This window comes from Equus przewalskii, chromosome 18, assembly GCF_037783145.1.
Source record: "Equus przewalskii isolate Varuska chromosome 18, EquPr2, whole genome shotgun sequence".
Lineage (NCBI taxonomy): Eukaryota > Metazoa > Chordata > Mammalia > Perissodactyla > Equidae > Equus > Equus przewalskii.
In genome coordinates, this window is record NC_091848.1 from 33,513,751 (window position 1) to 33,535,678 (window position 21,928).

The 21,928-nt window shown below is 53.7% G+C and overlaps 1 protein-coding gene across 2 annotated transcripts in view; it reads right to left on the reverse strand.

Annotated features, from left to right (window-relative positions):
- Positions 1–527: 527 nt before the first annotated feature.
- The window catches only part of XXYLT1 (xyloside xylosyltransferase 1), a 170,773-nt gene continuing 149,372 nt past the window's right edge, over positions 528–21,928 (reverse strand). For both annotated transcript variants that reach the window (XM_008522405.2, XM_070583458.1), the window contains one exon: positions 528–2,089. In XM_008522405.2, coding sequence (XP_008520627.2) covers positions 1,693–2,089 — 397 coding nt within the window. In that variant the 3' untranslated portion in view covers positions 528–1,692. The remainder of the gene's footprint in view (positions 2,090–21,928) is intronic.

Consider the following 21,928-nt stretch of genomic DNA (forward strand, 5'->3'; position numbering starts at 1 on the left):
TCTCATTATTTTTATACAATAAGTTTTAGAATCCGAATTACCTTCGTGAGTTTTCGTAAGGTTATCAAATAGTGTATATACATCCTCCAATACAATGCTTGGCCCACAGCAGGCATTCAGTAATTGGTAGCTATAAATAGGAAATCAAGTATCTAAGAAAACAGAGCGGTTCTGTCAGAGCCGAGAGTTAGGGAAGAAACATGCTCCATTTTGTCAGGGGATGACATCATCGCATGGTTTGGGGTAAGCTGGATGAGAAGTGATGGGGCTGTTTTGGCACCCAGGAGCAGATGGTCCTGCCAATACCTAGAACGAAATGATCCTCTATTTTGAACCCAATACAGCACTTCTACCCTCCACGTCACCCCCTCAGAAGTGCTCCCCCTTCGTTCTCAGGGACCCGCTGTGAGCACACGCAGCTCGATCACGTGGAGAGGAAGACTCTGAGTGACACCGATTACACTCCTGACTCAGAACCTTCGCGGAGCGGAAAACTGTGATCAGAGAACAAACAACCTAAGTCACTGTGTTCTCAAAGATTATTTATTAGCTATTCTCACCCACAGCGAGAAGAAATAAAAGAGTCAATGAAATTGAAATAAAATAAGATAAAAGGCCAACAACATTTCTTCCCCCAGGACCTCAGCTGGGCTCTACAACATGGACCAGCGGCTCCACATCTGTAGCTCACTTATAGGAGAACGCATTGAAGGAAGAAATAAAGAAAGGACACCCTAATTTCTTCTAAGGTATAGGGTCTGACATGGTACAAGAAGATAATCACGAGGATGATTTCTCTAAACAAAGAGACTAGAATGCTTACAAGCCTAAGAGTGACACCCCTTCCAAGCCACATGGTTTTGCTTGGGCACTGCTGGGCTCCTCCTTGGAATGAGTCCTCCCAGTCTAGACGATTCTACTGCACATCCTTGGGGGTGGCCAATCTCTGTGCTTTGATAGCGGATTTGATTTCTGAGCACAGTCTGGTCACCCGGAGCTGGCTTAGATGAATAAGAGATAATGATGTTCTGGTATGCAGTTGGGAGATAAAAGCTGGAAAAATGAGCCCAGTTTTCTTACATGGGCCACAGTTGGTGCTGAAGGCCCTCCCCAGAGGTGGTGATCTTGACACCTACACCAGGCAATGTGAGCATCAGGGAAGAAGCACACGACCTCCCGGGGTGCGCCCGTGCAAGGTCGGCATTCGTTTGGACGCTTAAAATTCTGGGCTGCTTGTTCAAACCCTGGCTCGCGCATTTAGAGCTCACTGGGAGCTCCTGTAGTACTGTTTGTTCTTTCTCTCCTGTCAATTTAAAATAAATTTATATTTGGTCCAAGAAAGGCTGGTTCTTAAAATGATTTCCATTCTTTAGGGGCTGAAGGCAAGAGGCACCATTTTCTTTCCTTGCTTCTCTTCCTGGCCCATGGGAAGATATCTCCCTGTTTGCCCTTCACGATGCCTGGTTCCCTGGAGGAAAATGGTCCTGAGTACCAGCAATGTGCAGGCCAGTTGTCACCCTGCAGCCTCAGGACAGCGACCTGCAGGGTGGGAGAGCTGCAGCACCTGATCATAAAGGACATCCCTGCAGTGTCCCTCTAGGAGTTCAGACGCTGCCCTGGGGCCTATCCCGGAGGCGCCCCTCCCCTTTCCCCAGATCCAGAGGCCCGAGGGCACGGCCGGCCAGAACGGACCTAGACCTCTGGGATAGGGGTGTTGCAGTTCCCATGGTAGATCCTGACGTGGCCCTCACACCGGAAGTAGGCCTCGAAAACATCACTGTAGCCGTGGTCCCTCCACCAGGTGCAAAGCTGCCGGTTCCAGGTACAGTCCAGCACATGGAAGAGCTCGGGATGTTCCATGCCAATCATGGTGAAGAAGTCCTGGTCCCCGAGGTGGCCGCGGAAGTGGTACTTGTCAGCCAGCTGCTGCACCTGCGCCGGCTCGAGGAGGCGGCTGTAGAGCGGGGACTGGCGCATGGCCTCCAGGTTCAGCAGCATCACCCCACTGTTGAAGCCAGGGAGCCCCTCGGGCGGAGGGCTCCCAACCCGGGTCTTGGGGTTCTCATGGCGGAACTGCCAGAATGTGTGCCTGGGAAGGGGAAAGAGAACAGATTTAGCCTGGTTTGTGGGGTGAAGCAGTGTGCCAGCCCTATTTCCCTGGGTCTTCACAATCGCCCTGGTGGGATACCATTTTCACCCCTAGTTTTATAGTTACAAAAACTGAGGCAGAATGAGCTTCAGAATCTGCATCATACCACCAGCAAGTGGCAGCGCTGGGCCTTGGACCCCCGTCTCCTGACTCCAAGCCTCATGTTCTTCCCTCCAGCCTCTGCTACCCCAGATGACATCATTGTCGTCATCGGGAACATTTGCATAGACTTAGGAAGTACCAGGCAATGCACTAGATCGGCTCATTTACTCCTCACCGCACTCCTACGAGATGATATGTCACTTCACCAGCTGAGGAAACTGACACACAGAGTGGTTCAGTAACTTGCCCAAAGTCACACAGCTAGTATGCAGCAGAAGCAGGGGCTAAACCCAGGCATCTGGCTCTAGAGTCCACTTCTTAAATAGCAAGAATCTAGGTGGAACTTTTCACCCCCTTGTCTTTGTTTGTGATCTTGAAAAGGAGAAGAGAGAGAGAAATGGGGTAAGCAATTCTGAATAGTGAGCTGGAAAAGACGCAGGCAACCAAAGTCAGGCTGAAATAAAATCGTTTCCTGTGTTGGAACAAGCCTCGTTCATTAGGACCCCCAGCCTGGCATTTCTGAAAGGCTGGGCAGGGGCTGGAGGCTTGAAACAATTCGGGGACACCCCGGGGTTGGGGTGAAAAGCAGCTGTGGAGAGCCAGGGAGAATTATGGCTGTTGTGGTGGGAACGTCCCCTCAATTTCAATTCCTCCTAGGCAGATTTAGAAAGCCGATCGAGGTCCACAGTTCACGGGATGTTAGAGCCAGGGGGACCCTTCTAGGTCCTCTATCCAAATGCTGCCATTTGGAGAAGGAAAGACAGGTCCAGAAACCTCCCTGTGGGTGATGTGGTTAGAGCGCTGGCCATTCTGTTCTCCAACCTCTTTAACATTGACTTCCTGTGGGTCCTGCAAGGGGTGGGCAGCAGGAGGGGGCAGAGAGGGTCCCGGGCTCCACCTCCCCAGGGATGAAGTCACAGCAGAGGGGCCTGTGACTTGGAGGAAGGAGGAAAGATGGAGGGGCCCTTTGTCATGGGCAGGGGACAGGAGTGGGGCAGGGGAGGGTTCCGCATCAGACTACATCCCGCCCAATTTTACCAGCTTCACCTCTTTTCTAGAGGGTCCATGGGTTGGGCAACCCATCAAGGCCAAACTGATTCTGCTCCCTGCCTGGAAACACCACCCCTGTGGCTTCCCACAGAGACAGTCCCCCCGACCAGTCACAGGGTAGGAGCTGTGTTGTGGAGCATACGGTGCAGCAGAAAGAAAACCAGAGACCCAGTCCAGGGCGGGCCACAGCGATCCATTTTCCAGTTCCAACACATTTCTCTGTGTGTAGGAATAGAGAAACCTTCCTTGATGTCTCACATATCACAAAGGGGCCGAGACTGTGCTCCTGGCCAGGGGAAAAGCATTCCCTCTGGACATTCTTACCAGTGGAATACACAGGTTCATTGTCTGAGTTTTGCCATAATAGGACTGTGAGTGCAGCAGAGCTCTGGCGCCTGCTCGGTGATAACAACCTTGGCAGAAAAAAGCTTCCAAAGCAAACTGAGCTGCTAGAGTCTTCCTAGCCACGAAGGCCGCAGCGATGGGCTCATGGGGGTGTGGAATGCAGTTTGGCAATTGTTTGTTCATTTTACCATATTTCCTCAGGTGGCAACCAGCTAAACTTCTACCAAACAGACCTGGGCCTCCACGGTCTGGTAAAGGAGGGACCGTCGCACTGGGGAAGGGGTACTTCACTGAGAAGGCACCCGGTTCACTCATCAGGGGTGTGAACAGAAGCATTCACCAGGGAGGAGACCCAGCGGAAAGGGGAAGACAGCAGCAGAGAGGCAGAGCCGGTGCCTGCGGAGCTCCTGGACCACCGCATATGCCATCGAGCCCACCGGTCCTCTGTACTTCCCCCACGCTTCTGTCTCCTCCCTTCCCAGAGCACCAGGGGAGGGAGAATGCGGCGCGGGCTGGCGTGTGGGGTGTGGGGTCAAGGCTGCCTCCCGTCGGTCTGTGAGGTCCCCCAGAATGGCCACTGCTTCTGCTTCCTCAGTACAGCAGGGCCTCAGGAAGGATGAGGCAACTGATAAGGAATGATGGAGAAGTCGGTGCGGTTCAGGCTACACAGCCTTCCATGTTGGCTGGAACCCGGGGCAGGAAAATGTCAGGACACACAGTTGCAGCTCCTGGGAAAAACCAGCTGCTTCCCTGTGCCCTCAGTTCCCCACCGCTGACCTCTTCTGGGGGAGGGAGAGGAGCAAGGAACCGCGAGAGGGGGCTCAGATATTTTCAAAGGGTTTCTACCCGGAACAAGCTGGGAGCAGAGGGGCCACCCACAGCCCTGAGGCCCCTTTACCAACCTCAGCAGGGAAGGCCCCCCAATCTTCCCTGCCTATGCAAGAGTGACCTGGCACCAAACCGAACGAGCCCAGGAGAGAAGGGCCAGAGGCAGAGAGAGAAGGACAGAACATCCTTCCAGGCGGAGACCAGAACCCAGGTGGCTCTTAGGGAACATAATGCCCAGTACCGCCGCTCACTCAGGATGGAGAGGCATTTTATAACAAAGAGCCAGGAAGAACCAGGTCTGGGAGCAGCACATTATGATTTGTAAGGAAGCAAAGGAGGGACAGGAAATTGGAGCTGCAAGCTGCCCAGGGTGTCTGCTGAAGCAGAGACACAGCCTCAAAATGAACCAATGAGTGTCTACATACAAAATTCTTTCCAGGGTGCCCTTGTTGGAAGCGTTCCTACTACCCCCAAATGAGCTCAGAAAAACAGAGAGGCCACCTGGGGGAATGGCAGGTCTCTCTGGCCTCCATGTCAGCTGGTTCTTGTGGAGGAGCCGAGCCAGCCTTGGGGTAGAGAGAATGGCACAGGGACAGGGATGTGGAAGGGATTAGCATTCACATAAGGGGCTCTGGTCCTGCGAGAAACAGCCTCACCAGGAGGGATCACCGATTCCCCACCCGCCATACTGTGGCGAGGGCTGCAAAGCCCTCTTCCATTCTCTTCCTCAGCCCCTTCTCCCCAGCTGCGCAAGAACATCATTGCCTGCACTGTAACACGGAGGGAACAGAGGTCCTCAGTTTGTCAAGGGCAGGGCCCCAACACGAATCCGGGGCTTCTGATCTTTAAGGTGACTTTCATCTTTGATGGCCTCAGATTCTATGGGCTAATGTTCCAAGGAGCAGCACTTGGATTCCAATCTTATTTCTGAATTTGGCTGGTGCACCCCAAGGCCATGGGCACTGGGGACCAGGCCATCAACAGGTGACGTAGCTGCCACTGGTGCAGCACTGACTTGAGGGTCAGACCTGACAGCCTCTGTGAGGAGGGTCAGTGAGGGCCCCAGATCCTTTCCTTTCTCACGGGCACTGCCAGGGGCCATGTGTTGAGGCTGCAGAAGCCTCTATATGAATGCAGGTATCTGGTTCTGAGTCCTGGAGCTTCCAGAAGTTTCTCAGATTAACCTCCCATGCCCACAACGCAGCCATGTTGCCCTGCCTAAATTTCTGGATTTGAGCCTGCACAGAGGTCTGTTCCCATCCTCTACGGTCACCTGGAGACTCACACGAGAGGTGACAAGGTTTCTTCCCCTTCAGAAATTCAACTGTGAAGCAAGCCCCCATGCAGATGGTCTGTTGTAAACACTGAGTCCTTCCAGAAGTTTCCTAGCCTTGTAGGGAAAACACAGATTAAGAACTTCCAAGCTTCACATTCTTCCAGTTACGGGCGATGGATTTTCTAAATTTTTTATATCGAGTATGTCCTAATAATCATAAAAGAGACTATTAATAACTAGTGAACTAATTTTCATGGAGAAAACCCATCTTTGTGGAAAGGGGAATTTGAAATAATTTTGAACAGCAAAGTCATTTCCTCCTTCAGGTCTTTCCCCGATGACCGCTGCGAAGGTCACTCCAACAGGCGTCTCAACCAGAGACCCTGGCCAGAGAATCGAAAGCTCATGCCCTCCAGAAAAGAACACGCGCTGCCATGGATAATCCCTTTCTCCCCCTCCTGCCCCGCCCCAGATCACAGACCCTGTTGCCTCCCTGTCTCTTCATGACTTTTTTCTCCTGGGTTGGCCTTTCTCAGCACCTAAGGCTCAGGGTTTTCCACTTCCACTTCCAAGAGAGAGAAGCAAAGATGGGAACACACATTGAGCCTCAGCAATTGCACAAGGCTCCCTAGGAAGGTTTTAGATGCCCGTGCTGACTCCAGCTGAGCTCCAGCTGTAGGCTCTGAGGCAAAGAAGGCTGCGTTTTAGGTCTGAGATTCATAAGGACAGCATCACATGCAGCCCGTCTCCTCATGGTGGCTCGCCCCTCAAGTGTCCATCAGAGCTGAGTGCAAGGTCACTGCTGAGCCAGCGAGGCTGGGCCTCCTCCCGGAGGACGCACACCATCTGGAGGTACCTAATCAGCGAAGGCCGCAATCAGGAAACACTATTTCCCTTATGCCCATGCTTGTGTACCAGGTCCGGTGAGCTCGTGTTTGCCTTGGAAGGGATGCTGTTTTCCAGTCCTCTGAGAGGAGAGGCCAGGAGGGAAGAGCAAGGCTCGGTGGCAGCCTGATGTTCCATCCACCCCAGGTCCTGTGAGGTGACCAGGGGCAGCTCTGGGTGATACAGGACCGATTTCAGAGCAATGACACCGTCTCTCAGTCCCACCTCGAGCTGAAGCTGAAGTTCTCTGGGATGGGTGCTGACTCGTCGCTTCCCTGGGAGAACCACCGCCCTGTGGTATCAAGCTAGAGAGAGCATGGGCTTCCTGGAGTGTGGGGCCTCCGCAAAGCTTTAAACTGCCCATTTCCTCAGGGTACTCCTTCCTGCCAAGAATCACAACTGTCCCTTATTAGGATCTCTTGTTAGCAAGGCCTGGAACAGTCTAGGTCTCTAGCTCTGCTGGACAGAGAGGGTATCCCAAAGTCACACAGGCTAATGGTCGGAGGACTGACAGGGGCTCCTCATCGAACCACAGCCTATCAGAGCCTGAGACACTTAGAGCCTCCTAGTTCACCTTCCCATTTTGCAGATGAGGAAACTGAGGCTCCGAAAGTGCCCTGCTCTAGTCAAGGCACTGAAAGCCACACCACAATCCCAGGCCAATCACTTGCACTTCTCCATAAATGCCTCTGCTCAGAGAAGGAAACTGCTCCCTCCCACCCCCAAAACAAGCCCTGTGGCGAGATGAGGCAGCTCGGCTCTGACAATGCCAGCCTGTCAGGAGGCACAGAGGTTGTACTGAATGATCTGGCAGGGACTACCTCCTCCAAGCTCAACACGCCTGCACCGGAAGGGGAGCTGGGCAGCAAAATGACTAACGACCTTGCTTGGGGCAACAGGAGAGAAATGAAGCAGGTGGAAGATGTGTGCTTGCCTCGCTTGCAGGACCTCAGAAGAAACGTGTTTGCTTTCAAACACCAGCGCTGATTGCAGGCCAGCAACTGAGTTTCCAAACCACAATCCGCCCAGGACCCGGAGAGGAGGCGAGTGGGGCTGGGGGCGGGGCCCGACTTCACAGGCTGTGAGGGCGCCTGGGCACTGGAACCAGGTTGCCTGGCGGGAGAGGAGAGGACTTCTAGGATACTGAGACCCAAGAGGGAGGCACACTGTAGGAGCTTCCTCAAGGCCCCCCTCCCACTGAGCTACAGCGGCCTCCCCTCCAGAAGGAACCAGCATCGGGGCCTCCTGCTCACCCTCCCTCCTCTCCCGGCCCAGCCTCACTGGAGCCTCCCCCTGGACCAGAGGCTGCAAATGCTCCTGCTTTGCAAACTCCTGGCATCTCTGCACCGCGTGCCCCAGTCTGAGAGGATGTGGGTTCATGGAAGAGAGATGACCTGAGGAGGGTCCAGGGGGGAAACACAGGGAGAAAGGAGTTAATGTCTGCTGAGCACACCTTCCCAAAGTCTGTGGTTTTTGAACTGTGCCATGTTGGAGCTTCAGCTGGGGAGGGAGGTCAAGACTGGACACTGGGCTAGCTATTTACATGAGCCGAGCTTTCTAGAGAGTGGACTCTGCTATGACACATACAGTGGGCTCTTCAGTTTTACCTTCAGGACCACTGAGCTCTCTATATTAGTTTGCTAGGGCTGCTGTAACAAAGCACCACAAACAGGGTGGATTAAATAGCAGAGATTTATCCTCACAGTTCTAGAGGCTGGAAGTCTGAGATCAAGGTGCTAACAGAGCTGGTTCCTTTTAAGGGCTGTGAAGGAGAATCTCTTCCACGCCTCTCCCAAGCTTCTGGTGGCCACGTGAGCTTCCTCCCACACCTGCTGCCCCCGTGAACACAGGTGGGTGGGGCTGGGGAATTCACCATCACTCAATCCAACAACCATATCTAGCGATGGATGTGCCTGATCTGAGCTGGGGCCCTGGAGGAGGGACAGGGACAGAGATGATGGAGGAAGAGGCATTGGAGGGTTCCAACAGGGAGAGAGAACTCTGAGGGGCTTCAAGCCTGGGTTATTACAGGATGGTGGAGCCACGAACACCCATGGCAAAGCTGGGAGGAGGAAAAGGGGAATGACCCATGTGGTCTTGAACAGATGCCAGTGAGAAGAACAGTGGCATGGGAAAGCCCAGCAGGTGGCTGGATACAGGTCATAAGCATAGAATGCAAAGCAGGTATGACAGAATTCTGGAGAGTTCCAACATATAGGGGGTGGAAAAAGAAGAGCCAGGAGAGATGTAGGACCTTGGAGTAGCCCAGCCACCTGTCCCCAACACTGACGGCCTGAGCAGCCAGACTGTCTCAGGCCATGGGCCCTCTGTCTGCCGTGGGAACCTCGGGGAGCTGCAGGCCCACTGTGCCCACTCCAACCTCTCGTCCCCCAGCCCTGCGACCCAGGTGTCCAAACAAAGTGCCCGCAGACTTCCTCCCCACCCCCTTAGCCCCATCCAATCCAGGGGATGTCCGGGTCTTCTCTCCCCAGATGATGCCCTCCAAACCCTCTTACCGATATCAACTGCCCCTTCTCCACCTCGAATTTGAACACTGATCTGGACAAAACGACACCCCAGACAGGACAAAGTATCTCCACCCCTCCCTTCCCCAAGTAGAGACCAATCCTGCCGCCACCCCCCTGCACCCCAGGGATGCACACTGCCTCCCCGCCCCGACTTCCAGGACTGTCCTCCCACCATCCACGGCAGCCTGCATCATCATCAGTCTAACTGCCTCTTCGCCCCCTTGCTCATCACCTCTGCCCACCATCCATATCCTCTTCCTCTGCTCCCTCCCTAGGGGCAGCCTCAATAATTTTAACGGCCATGATGATGGCCTCACCTTGGCCTCAGGGTCTTCAAACGCCATTTGAACTATCCAACTGGAGTGCTCTCATGGCGTGTGCTCCCTTCATGAACCTTGCCACCAGAAGGTACTCTGCTTCTGAGGCAGATCCCCTATGACCCCAATGTTCCCATGGAACTTGCTCATTGGCCCCCTTGGGGGTCTCTGGGGACCCATCTCTCCCTAGTCTCTAGATCGTCAGTCTCCCTGGATCCTCCTCGCTCCCCACTCACTGTTATTGGACCCCCAGCACCTCACTGCATGCCGAGAATACAACAGTGTCGAAAGCTGCAGAGCATGAGAGCTTGAAAATGCTGCAGGAGGCAACCGAGACCTTTGAGAGAGGTGAGTGAGAGAGACTGCGAGGCCGGACACTTAGCCCTGGGGAGCACACGCACAGGAGGGAACAGAAGCAGGGAAGGCAGGTGGCAGCCTACCGCCAGGAGAGGGTAGAGGGAAGAATATTTACGGAGAGGGAGAGCTGAGTGTGTCTATATGCTGAGAGAAAAGAACCTGTATGCCAGAGGAGAATGTGGATGCCAGGCTGAAGACAAGAAACACAGGGTGCACGGAAGGGCGTGTGCTCGGAGGAATGACAATCATGATAACGGCGAATATTTGCTGAGTACTTACTATGTGCCAGGCCCTGTGTTAAGTCTTCAAATATGTTAACTCATTTAATGTTTATAACAAACAAATGAGCTAAGTACTGTCATCCCCATGTCATAGATGAGGAAGGGGTCACAGGGAGATAGAAAACATTTGTCCAAGGTCGGAGGAGCTGGGCAGAAGAGCTGGCCAAGACAAGGGGAATCCTGGGACATGTCTGAGGAGTGAGAAGATGCAGCAGTTCCTGGGGGGGAGTTAGGAATACTGAAAAAGCTCATTTTTGGTGAACTCTAAATCTTGGTGAAGGTAAGAGGTGAAATCATCTGTGGAGACAGAGGGGCTGGGGTGCAAATAAGGCTTTGAGAAAGAGAAATCGTTCACAAGGGCCCCAGGGAGATGCAATGAGGAAGCAGCAACAGAGGAATGACAGGACTGCCCGAGTACTGAGGGTATGAGCGGGGTCAGGAAGCCCCGGGATTGATAACTGGGATGTGTCTTATTCCCCTTTGTGTCTTGAGGGCCTAGCATGGGCATTTGATTCATGGCAGGCTCTTGAGAACTGTTAAGTTTCAAGTGGATAAACGGATGGAGAGATGAAAGAATGAGGGAAGGAAGGAACAAGAAATTGTAAAATCAGATGGCAGAAATTCAACAGAGGAGAACGCTGAATGAAGGAGATGGGACAATAGTTCAGAAAGGCAGGTGGGGGAGAATGAGCTGGAGCCACCAGTGTCCTCACCCGGAGGGAGCCAGGTCTCCCTCCGGGTGAGGACAGAGAAGGCGAGGCAGAAAAGTTGGTCCCATGAGCCCAGGAATTCACATCTGTGATGAGACACCAGTGTGACAAAGGTTAGCAATGAAGAAGCCCCGATGGTAACCTGACCCAGGGGTGCCCACAGCTCTCTGGACAATGTCCATCCCAGCACAGGACCTGGAAGACCCCTTGGCCTCCAAGTATTGGAGCTGGTACATCACTGCTAAGAGCAACTGAAATCCGGTGGGAGCCCCCGGACCCAACCAAGGCACCGCAGGGCGTGCAGCTAGCCAGCTGGGCTGGCGAGGACCCACGTGCAGACCCACGTGCAGGCGGCCTGGCCTGGGCGGTCAGGCCCCAGCTCAGCTCCACAATCCTGCCCTTCATGTGAAGTGGGCTGAGGGAGGGACTTTCATCAGGGTGAAGACAGAGCCAGAGAGTCACCTTCAGAATTGGCTCACTGCCCCCAAGAGCCCACAGCACCAGGGGACACAGGAGAGAAGTGCCCAGGACACACGTGGGGTGCTTTCCGGGACAGTGAACAGCAGGCAGGAGTGTGCAGTAAGGGTGACGGGGAGGGGTATGTGTGGAATTTAACCTTGGGTCCGGAACTAAGCTCCATCAATCCAGCCCAGCACCCTTCACCCTCCCAGAACGGGGTGTTCCGACCCAGGAACCGGATGCTGGGGAGACGACCTGGCCATGGCTGACCCAGGCACAAAGCAACTGAGCTGCAGCAAAGTGTATCACTTCTCAAGCCCAGAAAAAAATCCCTGAGCCCTCCCGTTCCATCTAAGCTGACCTCTGCCTTTGTCTGCCCCTGCTCGCCGTCCTACGCAACTGTGGGCTGGGTCTGGGTAAAAACAGTGATTGGCACATTGACACAAACACAGAGGATCTCCCACTTGTCAGGCACAGAGCAAGGCACCGTGGGGGGACAGCGCCAGGCCAGACATAGGCCCTGCCCCGCGAGAACCTGTCATGGGCAGCGGTACTTCTCAGACTTCACCGTGTGAGGGATTCACCTGGGATGCTGTTAAAATGCAGCTTCTCATTCAGATGCTGCATTTCTGAAAGCTCCCAGGTAATGCCGATGCTGCTGGTCTGAGGAACATGCTCAGCAGAAAAAAAGGGTATTTTTATTATTTCTATAAAGAGACAAAAACCCCGAGTATAGCAATGATATCATTTTATCCTGAAAATGGCCATAAAATAGGTGGCATAGCCACTTGCAAATATTATACAAGTTTTATGCTAATACTTGCTGCCTTCTCACTTTGTCACAGTCCTGGGGAGCAGGGGGCGGAAGGTGCCACTGGGGAAATGCTTCCTGGAGGCAGCAGCTTACGGTGCCAGGAGGGAGGGCCCAGCTCTCCCACCTTCCACCCCCAGGGATTAGCGAACAGTCTCGGCGGGGGGAGGCAGGGCAGGGCAGGGAGGCAGGTATGTATGTTTTCCACTGCCTTGAAGAAAAGTACCAGCGTATCACGCGGTTAAGAATGCAGGTTCTAGCGGAGGACAGCCCGGGTTCAAATCCTGCTCTTTTGCTTACTATCCTGGAAAAGGTACAACTCTCCATGCTTCAGGCTTCCTGCATGGAAACAGGATTGTTGAGAGGATTTTATAAGAGAACGCAGGTAAAATGCTCAATGGGATCAGAGGAGAAGATGGAAGCCACAGACAGGTCAAGTTCAGTGAGAAGCAGCGTGGATTCTCTATGGCAAACAGACAAGCTTCCCCCACCTCATCTGTGGCGGGGGTCGGGGGAGCCCTGAAGCCTGTTTGTTCACCTGTCTCTGACCCACCAGCGGGGTGACCTTGGGCAAGTCACTTCCCCTCCTGGGGCCTCAGTTCCTGCACCTGTTAAATGGACTGATCAGGCCTAGGATGCTTTTCTGAAAGCCTGTGGTTCTAATGCCAGGACTAACATCATCCATGAAACTTCTGGGATGAACTTCAAGGGAACGTACTGATCACCAAACTCCAACATTCATCTCCCTTAATGCAGCACGAGTGTGTGAGTACAATGTGGAGATATATATATATATATATATATATATATATATATATAAAATTTGTTTTTTTAGTTACTTGTTTATGTTTCAAAGACCCACTTCCATGTATCAACAAAGTCCCACCATCTGTCTGGTGTTGGGCATCTGGGTGCTTTCCAATCATCAGCACCCCAGCAACGTGCCGTGTCGGGGGCCCCATGTAGGGCAGTCACTGTGTTTATTTGTTTCCGCTGAATCCTTTACTTTTGCCCTGTGTGGGTGCTTGTAGATACAGGTTTCAGGAAACGAGGATGGACGTTCCTAGTTTTTGCCTCCCTCCCTCCCTCTCTTCCTGGTGGTTTCACTGATGTTCCTGAAACATGCCCATCTTCTCTCCCCCAGGTGCCGCTGTCTGCATGGCTGTGCAGGAGCAGCTGCAAGGAAGAGGCGGGGGCAGGAGAAGTCCCCCTTCCCTCAGTTATTCCAGGATAAAACCATGGCAGCTCTGTGGGAGTGGGAGTCAAAGCAGGAGGAAAGTGAGGGACCCTGAAGCAAGGCCTCTCCAAGTCTGCCCCCGGTCATGGGGCACATCCCCCGTCCCCCACACACACACATACGAGCACTGTGGACAGCTCCCCACCCACAAGTCACAGGGCACAGACACCAGGCCTCTGCCCCACACAGGTGAGTGAGTCAGCCAAGAAGCTCACTGAACCCCCTGCCCCATCGAGATGCCCCGGGGCCTCCCTCAGCCTTCCCCAGCACGAGAGGCCTCTCTCCTCATCAAATCCTTCTCAGAAGTCAGGATCATCCATATACTTAAGTCTGCAATAAATATTTGTTCAAAGACTATTATGGACCTAAGCACTGTGCCCGAAATAATGAGAAGGAGGAAGAGAATAGCTCCTGCCATTCACTGGAGCCCTTACTCAGCTTTACATACATTCTCTCCATACTTCCATTTTACAGATAAGGAAATGAAAGCTCAGAGAGGTTAAGGTATGTGCTCACGGTCACGCAGCTCTCCTCCACAGCTAAGCCCAGAGCTGAGGTTGCAGGGTCAGAAGGAAGTGCCCTCCCTACTTAGCAATTTGCTCCTAGAGGCGCCCATGAGTGTGTGGAGCCCACAGGGTGGGCTCTCAATCTCCTGTGCTCTCACCAAGTTCAGAGCTAGAGTGAGAAATACCACCAGAGAATGGATTCCCAGAGCACTCTGGTTCTCAGGGAAGGTCTGGTCGGTGGAGCAGAAGGCAGGATGTGGGGATTTCACACACCAAGACTGAGGGGGTTGGGGGGGTTTGGAATTTCATCATGCCGGTTCCAACCACGGAGAAGGCTGTGTGTAAGGGTGGGAGGACAGCAGGAGTCGGCCAGTGTGCTCCCTGCCCCAGGTGCTCTGGTTCCAGTCAGGGCCCTGGCCCTAGAACCAAAATCCTATGGCTGAAGAAACCCATCGAGATCACCTGGGAAAACAGAGAGTGGAAGCAACTTGCACGAGGACACCAGCTAGGACACGAGAGCTCACACGCCAGGGCACCACAAAGCTGCCTGCAGCCCTTCCCACACCAGTGAGATGGCAGCCTCAGCTTTTGTCTCACGCTTTCCAGAGTGAGACTAAGGAAAATCACGCTCTCTTTTAGGGTCATAGCACATCCAGTTCTTTCCCTAACTTAGGCCAGCCCCTGCTGCCTGTTCTCACTTGCCATCGTCCAGTGAGTTTAACCACCCAAGGATGCTCTCTGCAAGGCTGCCACCTCTCCACACAATCCCTGGGCCCCATCGACCTTTGAAACCAAACCACAGGGACCCATCCCAACCCATGTGTTCCATCAAGTATCAGGGGCCTGGGGCATGCAGGGCACTGAGGACACAAGGTGAACAGCAAGAGACCCTTGTCCATTTTGGATGGGACAACCAGTCACGATGCTGGGGACAGCCACCTCGGCTCTTGGCAGGGGAGCCTCTCTGATGCCCGAGATGGGTATCCCGCCAGCCACGGGAGCTCAGGGTAAGAAAGGGAGGCCACAGAGGCAGCCCCTCCCAAATTCTCTCAGAATACTGAAACCGTCCAGAGTCTGTGCTTCACGTGAAAGGCCACGACGTCTTCATGTGGACGTAACCTTCTCCAAAGCCAAGGCAATCCCCGTGGGACTTACATTATTCAAGTGTTCTCAGTCCTCCTGCGTGAGGTCAAGGAGGAAGAGAAACCACTGCCATTTGAAAGTTCGAGTTGGGGACAAACAGAGGCTTCGTGAGGTCCCTGCCGGGAGGTGCAGAGAAGACGCAGGGGCTTTGGAGAGAGAGAATCTGTGTCTGCCCCCTGGCTCCACCCCTCTCTGGCCTCTCTGCTGGTGATAATGACTTGGGACCCGCATCAGAGAGTCCCGTCCCCATCCCTGGCCCTGTGACCCGGCCCCAAGCAATGCAGTGAAGTCGGAGAGAAACGGAGATGGCGCTGACCTCCATGTGCCCCCTCACCGCTCTGAGAGCCCTGCCGTGCCTGCGGGCTGCACGGACATTGCTGACCACAAACTGTGTATGGTGACAACAGGGCAGAGTCCAGGATGGATGTAAGAACACTCTGACCCTCAGGGTCATTCTAACCATCCCATGAGGGCTGGCCCAGGGTTTCGTTCATGGCCTCAGGCCCCTCAGAGTCTTGTCCTGTGACTGCGGTGATGGCACAAGCACTGTGAGTGCTAAGCTCCTGCTCAGCACAGGAAAGAGGCACCCGCAGAGCTGGCTAGGCTAGCCTGCCCCTCCACCCCGGGGCTAGCCTGGAGGCAGCAGCCCCATTCACCTCTGCCTCCTGTGCTGTGCAGGCCTTCAACAACTCCGTGATGCCCCAAGATGCAGAAAGACCATTCTTGACTTTTTAAGCCTCTCCTCACCCAAGGGCGCCCGGGGCCTGTGCACAGGGGCAGCTGCATCAGAGGGCATTTGTGTAAACAGAGCACACCTGGGCAAACGCCTGGCCTTCAGCCCACCCAAACAGCCAGCTTGTCCCCAGCCTGCCAGTGTCCCCATGCAGCTGCCTGAACTGCGTGCCCTGAAGCCTCACAGCTTGGCACTCCACTGCGTTGTCTTTGCTTTTTTATTTTTTTTTAAAAGGGAAAAAAAGAGAAGAAGAAGAAAATCTGCAAAACAATCTGTCCTCCTGACAGGCCAGCTCAGATCACAATCCTGCGAGGCTGGATCAAGGAGCAACAGGACCAGGGGGTTATCAGAACTGTCTGGTTCAGAAAATAAACAGCTCCTCAAAGGGCCTGCAATCGCAGCTGCTGCCCGCGCCTCCCTGGCTGGAAGCGAGGCTCCCTCCCTATCTCTGAGCAGGCCGCTTTGCTTGGGTAGAGATCACAGACCTGCAGGGGAGACTCCGTGCAATTCCATTCAGAAAGCACAGCGGGAAGGAGCAGGGGCAGAGGAGTCGGCTCCAATCTCAGGACTGCCCCTTCCTAGAGGTGGGGCTCCGGCCAGGTACTTAACCCTCTGAGTGTGGTCATCGGCAAGACTGAGAGAATGAGGTCTTCTTAGGGCTCTTATGAGGCTTCAATAAGCAAATGTACGCAAAGTGCCAGGGGAGAGCCTGGCACATGTATTAATTCAAGAAATATCTACTGAAAGCTGACTGTGTGCTCAACACGGTTCTAGGCCCTGGGAGACAGCACTAAGTTAGACAACTATGATTCCTGCCCTCACAGAGCTTAGTGTGGGGGGATGCAGACCAGCCAACAGGCAATTACAGCTCCGGGTGGTAAGAGATGAGATGGCACAACAATGAGGGGCTTTGAGACCCAAAATGGAGGCTCCTCCTCCCATCTTGGGGGTTCAGGGAAGCCTCCTTAGAGAAACTGGCATCTAAGCCCAGACTCGAAGTGCAGAGTCAGGCTGGCGAAGAGGAGAGGCAGGCAGTGAGACAGCACCCAGTACGGCACGGTTGGAGATGTGATGGGCGCTGGGCAGGGGCCAGACAAGGGAGGCTCCTGTGAGGAAGGTCAGGGAGGGTAACAAAGGGTCTAAAGCAAGGCCGCTTGTGTATGAGGAAGGTCACTGGCTGGGGTAGGGGGCTTGGAGGAGGCAGGGCTGGAAGAGGCAAGACTCACAGGAGGCTGCTGCCGTGACCTGGGGAGTGGGGGGTGTCCAGGATGGAAAGAAGTGGAGGGTTCAGGAGATAGTCAGCAGGTGTGCGACTGGGTCCGAGGACTGACGGATATAGAGGATGAAGGGTGATGAGGAGCTCAGTCTGGGTTTCTGTCTCCAGCACTCCAGGTACGGCATAAACGGCAAGAGCTATTTGATTCCTTGTCACTGACTTGCACAGCAACACTGGCCAGGTCACTCCCCGGTCTGGGCCTCATTCCCCCACCTGTACAACAAGGAGACTGGTCTCCCCAGCCTTCCCAGCTCAGATATGCTGCAGCTCTGTGGTTCCTAACATCAAGTCATCCCTAACCGCCTCAGGGGAAGCACCGTGCTCCCTTCTGCCTTTGTGCATTTCTCCAAACACAGGCCCAGGCTGGGAGGATGGGGAAGGAGACAGCTGAGAGACGCTGGCCTGTGTGGCCTGTTTACATGCTGCCTCCCTTCTAGATGACTTGGAAAGGAGCCTGCCTTTCCCCGGCTCCCTCCGGATTTCAGCCACCCTCGCCCTCACCGGGGCAGGTCAGCTCTCCTTCTGCCTCCCTACCGCGATTCCCTAGGGAGACTTTCCCCCCTTTAAACTGGAAGTGTACTCCTTAGCCCCTCCTTGGAGCCATTCTGCTCAAGTCTCTTCTCCAGGCCTTCCAGATGGTTCAGCAGAATCTCTGCTGTGTCTGGGTGCCCCCTATAAAGAGGGAGCAGAGGAGAACCGGAACTACCCTCCCCCTCTTCCCCACCCAGCGCTCTATTCGGGTGTCCACACAGCCGTGCCTGGGGCTGCCTGGGGCTGGCAGAGCATCTCAGAAGAGGAATCCGGCCGCTGCACACAGGGCCCACGACTTCTCGGCTCTCCCCGGGATGGAGTACAAGGGATGCTGGGGCCTGGGCTTAACCAGAACAGCCAACCGGGATTTGAGTGAACGCGGAGAGTAGAATTTTTAAAAACCAGATCAAAGTTGGCATTAAAATGAGATGCTAGTCCAAGCCACCACCTGAGGAAAGTAATCAGAATCCTCTGAAAACAAGCAGTTCTGCTGGACACCACTCCTGGAGCTGTTCTTCTACAATTCTCTGGCTGTTTGGGAGCAGCCTTTCCTCCTGGGCGCCCCCTCTCTGCATTTCTCACCACGGCAGTTCGGGCTGCTGGCCTGCTGACTGAGTATTCTGACCCGAACCACATCAGGACCAATCAGGAGCTTATCTTCAGCACCCACATCCCGCAAATCCTGGTGCCACCAAGGGGAGGGCTGAGCTGCTCTGCTCTGGGGCAGCAGCCCCTCCTCTGCCCCGTGTGGAACCTGCAGGGTATCTTGGTGGGGAGGCCACGAGTTTCCACCTAGTCTCAGCCTGAGGAAAAGCAAGAAGAACCCTTGGCTGTGGACACACCTTGGGAAGGAGGTGAAGGAGAAATGAACCTGTCCAGTGGAGCCGAGCCAGGCCCCCCCGAGGCTACCCTACCAGCCCTGCCTGTCGACACTCTGCTTCAACCCGCATCCACGCCCGGAGGCTGGCCGGCGTCCTCTGCACTCCCCTCCCATCGGGGCCTCCTCTTTCATTTCCTCAGAGCTGCCTGGCCCCCTGCCCAAGACCAACAGACACCTGCCCCCATGCACGCAGGCCCAGAGTGGCCCAGCCAGGCCTTTGCCACTCATTGTGTCCAGACACAAATGTGCCAGGATTGCTGACACAGGATGCGACTCACTGATGCATCCTCTACACGTTGTTCAGATCTCAGGAAAACCTCGAACAAACTCAGCCCTTCCAGCCCAAGCCTTTCCTCATCAGGAGGGCGTCCCAGGTGCAGGTGCCTCACTGAGCGAGCTCCGTGTTGACCATGCCACCCAGTGGCTCCGTCTCTGGATGTGTGGGGACCTGAGGCCTGCGCAGGTGTCGATTCTTCTGTCTTCATGCCGTCTGCTCATCCACACAGGCGGGAACCACAAGGCTGCAGCGTCAGGGGCCCCTCTCTGCACGGACTGGGAAGGTATCTAATGCTGCCATTCTGATTGGAAAATGATGCTTCTCTTCGGTAGCTTGGCTCACATCTACCTCTAGGCAGGTTTTCTCAGCTAACCCCACTCTTCCTCTACTTCCCCTCTCAGGCTTCTCTCATATAAGAGTCGTGTGATGAATGACAGTGCTTCTCAAACTTCGCTGTGCACACAAAATTTGTGTCTGGAGATCTGGTTAAAACGCAGTCCGGGGGGCTGGCCCCGTGGCCGAGCGGTTAAGTTCGCGCACTCTGCTGCAGGCGGCCCAGTGTTTCGTCGGTTCGAATCCTGGGCGCGGACATGGCACTGCTCATCAGACCACGCTGAGGCAGCGTCCCACATGCCACAACTAGAGGAACCCACAACGAAGAATGCACAACTATGTACCGGGGGGGCTTTGGGGAGAAAAAGGAAAAAATAAAATCTAAAAAAAAAAAAAAAAAAAAAAACGCAGTCCGGGATTCAGCAGGTGAGGGGCGGGATTCTGCATTTCTGACAAGCTCCCGGGTGATGCTGATGCTGCGGTCCACAAGCCACACTTCAGGTAGGGAGAAGGTAGAGGAAAGAGCGAAGACTTCAAGTCAGTCAAACGGTGTCCTGGCGCCAGTCAGACCTCACCTCTGGGGAGGATTACATGAGGGCAGGCAGTGCCTGGCAGTCCCTGAAGCTGCAGGCGCCCACAAATGCAATTTCTCCTCCTTTGGCTTCAGTCTTCCCCCCGTAATTGTCGGAACACGAAACCTCAGAAGAGAGGCGTTGCTAGAGGATTAAATGAAATACCCTATGAACACTGTGGGGCACGGCAGGTGATGGATGATGAGAGCTCTCCTTCCCTTCCTCCTGCTGTCTGGTCCTGAGTCTAGTGCACAACCTGTGTCCCAGGTGATCGGGGACAGGGAGGAGGGCCTGAAGGCCTGGCTCTTAGACTAAGGGTCTCCATATCTCCTTCTGAGTGCTCGGGTGTGTGGTGCTAGGGGAAGAGGGTGGTCGGGTCACGCTCACGGGCAATTCCTCAAGCGACTGTGTTACTTGGGAGCTTGTGCACGAGCAAGAAGGACTGCTAACACGCACGGGGAGCCATGACAGAGCAAGGGGCTGCAGGCAGCAGCCAGCCTGGACCTGGAGAGCCCTGGGTAAGGCCCCAAGCCCTGCCACCTCCTGGTCTGCTGGTCAGGGCGGCCTTCACTGGAGGGCACTGTGCGTCCCCACTTAGTGAATCTGCCTCTCACTGCAGGTCAGCAGCTCAACAGAAGAGAGCTGGGTGCTTTTAGAAGCTGCATTAACCAGTGTGGCTGGGAAAGGATCATTTATCAAAACCCCTCCTTCCCAGCCCCTTTTCCTGGCCTATAGATACTCAAGCAGCTTCACAGAGGGTCTTGCTTGTTTCCAGGGAAAGCCTAGGGGCTCAGGGAACCCAGCTCAATACGCAGTATGTAGCTGTGTTGCTTCTATGGTCTAAAGCAAAGGCAAGAGGAGAAATTAGGCTGACGGCCCATCCATCTTCAGCAAGCATTTCTTGATAGTCAGTCTGCATCCTAGCCTCCCCCCACACACATACAAAAGCAAACTGTTTTGATCATAATCAGAAAATTATGCTGTTTCAACATATTTGTAGGGAGTACCTGCTGAGCCTGGGACGACCGAGGGGAGACCAGGGGATCCCTCTGGCATGGTCCTAGGCCATGTCCAGCGCGGAGGGACACGTGGCCAGAGAGGGAGCACCATCAGTGACGGTGGTGCAAACACAGAGCTCAGGAGGCTCTGAGAGGGAGAAACAACGTGTGATCCCCAGAAACCACACTTTGTCCCCAGAGTGCATCCCTCAACACACACACACACACACACACACACACACGTGCACATACATACACGCATGCACACACACATACAGGCACAGACACACACAGATACACTTCCTCTGCCTTTAGGAAACTAAAGTTCAACTTCCCAGCTGGTTCTGAGTCCTTCTTTCTTCAGAAAGAGGCACAACTTTGCAAGAGGCCATTCCTTCTCCAGCCCCAGCTCTTCTCCACGCCCTGGTAACATTTCACACAGCTATTTAACAAGCAGGGCTGAGGTTTCTCTTAACTGGCAATTAAAATCAGAGCACAGAGACAAGTTTTGTAAAGCTTGGTTTTTGTAGAGGATAACTTTCTTCTGTGGGTTTAAAAAAACAAGAATCTTGATTGAAACTACAGGCACCCACGTAAACAGTAAAGTCCACTCAATCTTCCAAATCGAGATGGAATGTGAGGGTCTTTTGCCTGAGGTTAGAAAGAATTCAAATTCGCATGATTTGTTTCCAGATTTAAAAAAGAAAAAAAGGTGAAAATACTGAAAATGCTCTGAACTCAGATGACACCCCAGTGCAGGCTGCACAGATTTTTGCCTCAGCACACTCCTAAGAAGATGTCCTTGGCATCCATCTTCCAGGGCTTCCTATTTCTCTGTTCTTGCCACCAAAAGAACAGGAAATGCAGGCAGGTTAGTTCTGATCTGCCCCCGGGTGGTCCAGTCCCCCATATCAGAAGAGTGGCAACTTTAACTTGGAGACAGCCCCTGGAACTGGTCTCAGGGCTGAGCTGGTTTTGATGTAAAAATGCACAAACACACACACACTCCAACACACACACACATACAAACTCTCACATATACACATACATACACTCAAACACACACACACATAATACAAACACTCACACACATACACTCACACACACATACAAACTCTCACATATACACACACTCAAACACACACACACATAATACAAACACTCACACACACATACATACACACATACATACATACACTCACACACACACATACACACATACAGGTAGCTGTCATTTACTAAATGCTTATTACATGCCAGCCATTTTTAAAATAATTTATGTCATTATCCCATTTCATCCTCACAGCTTTGTGACATAGTTTACAACACGGCAATAATAACAGC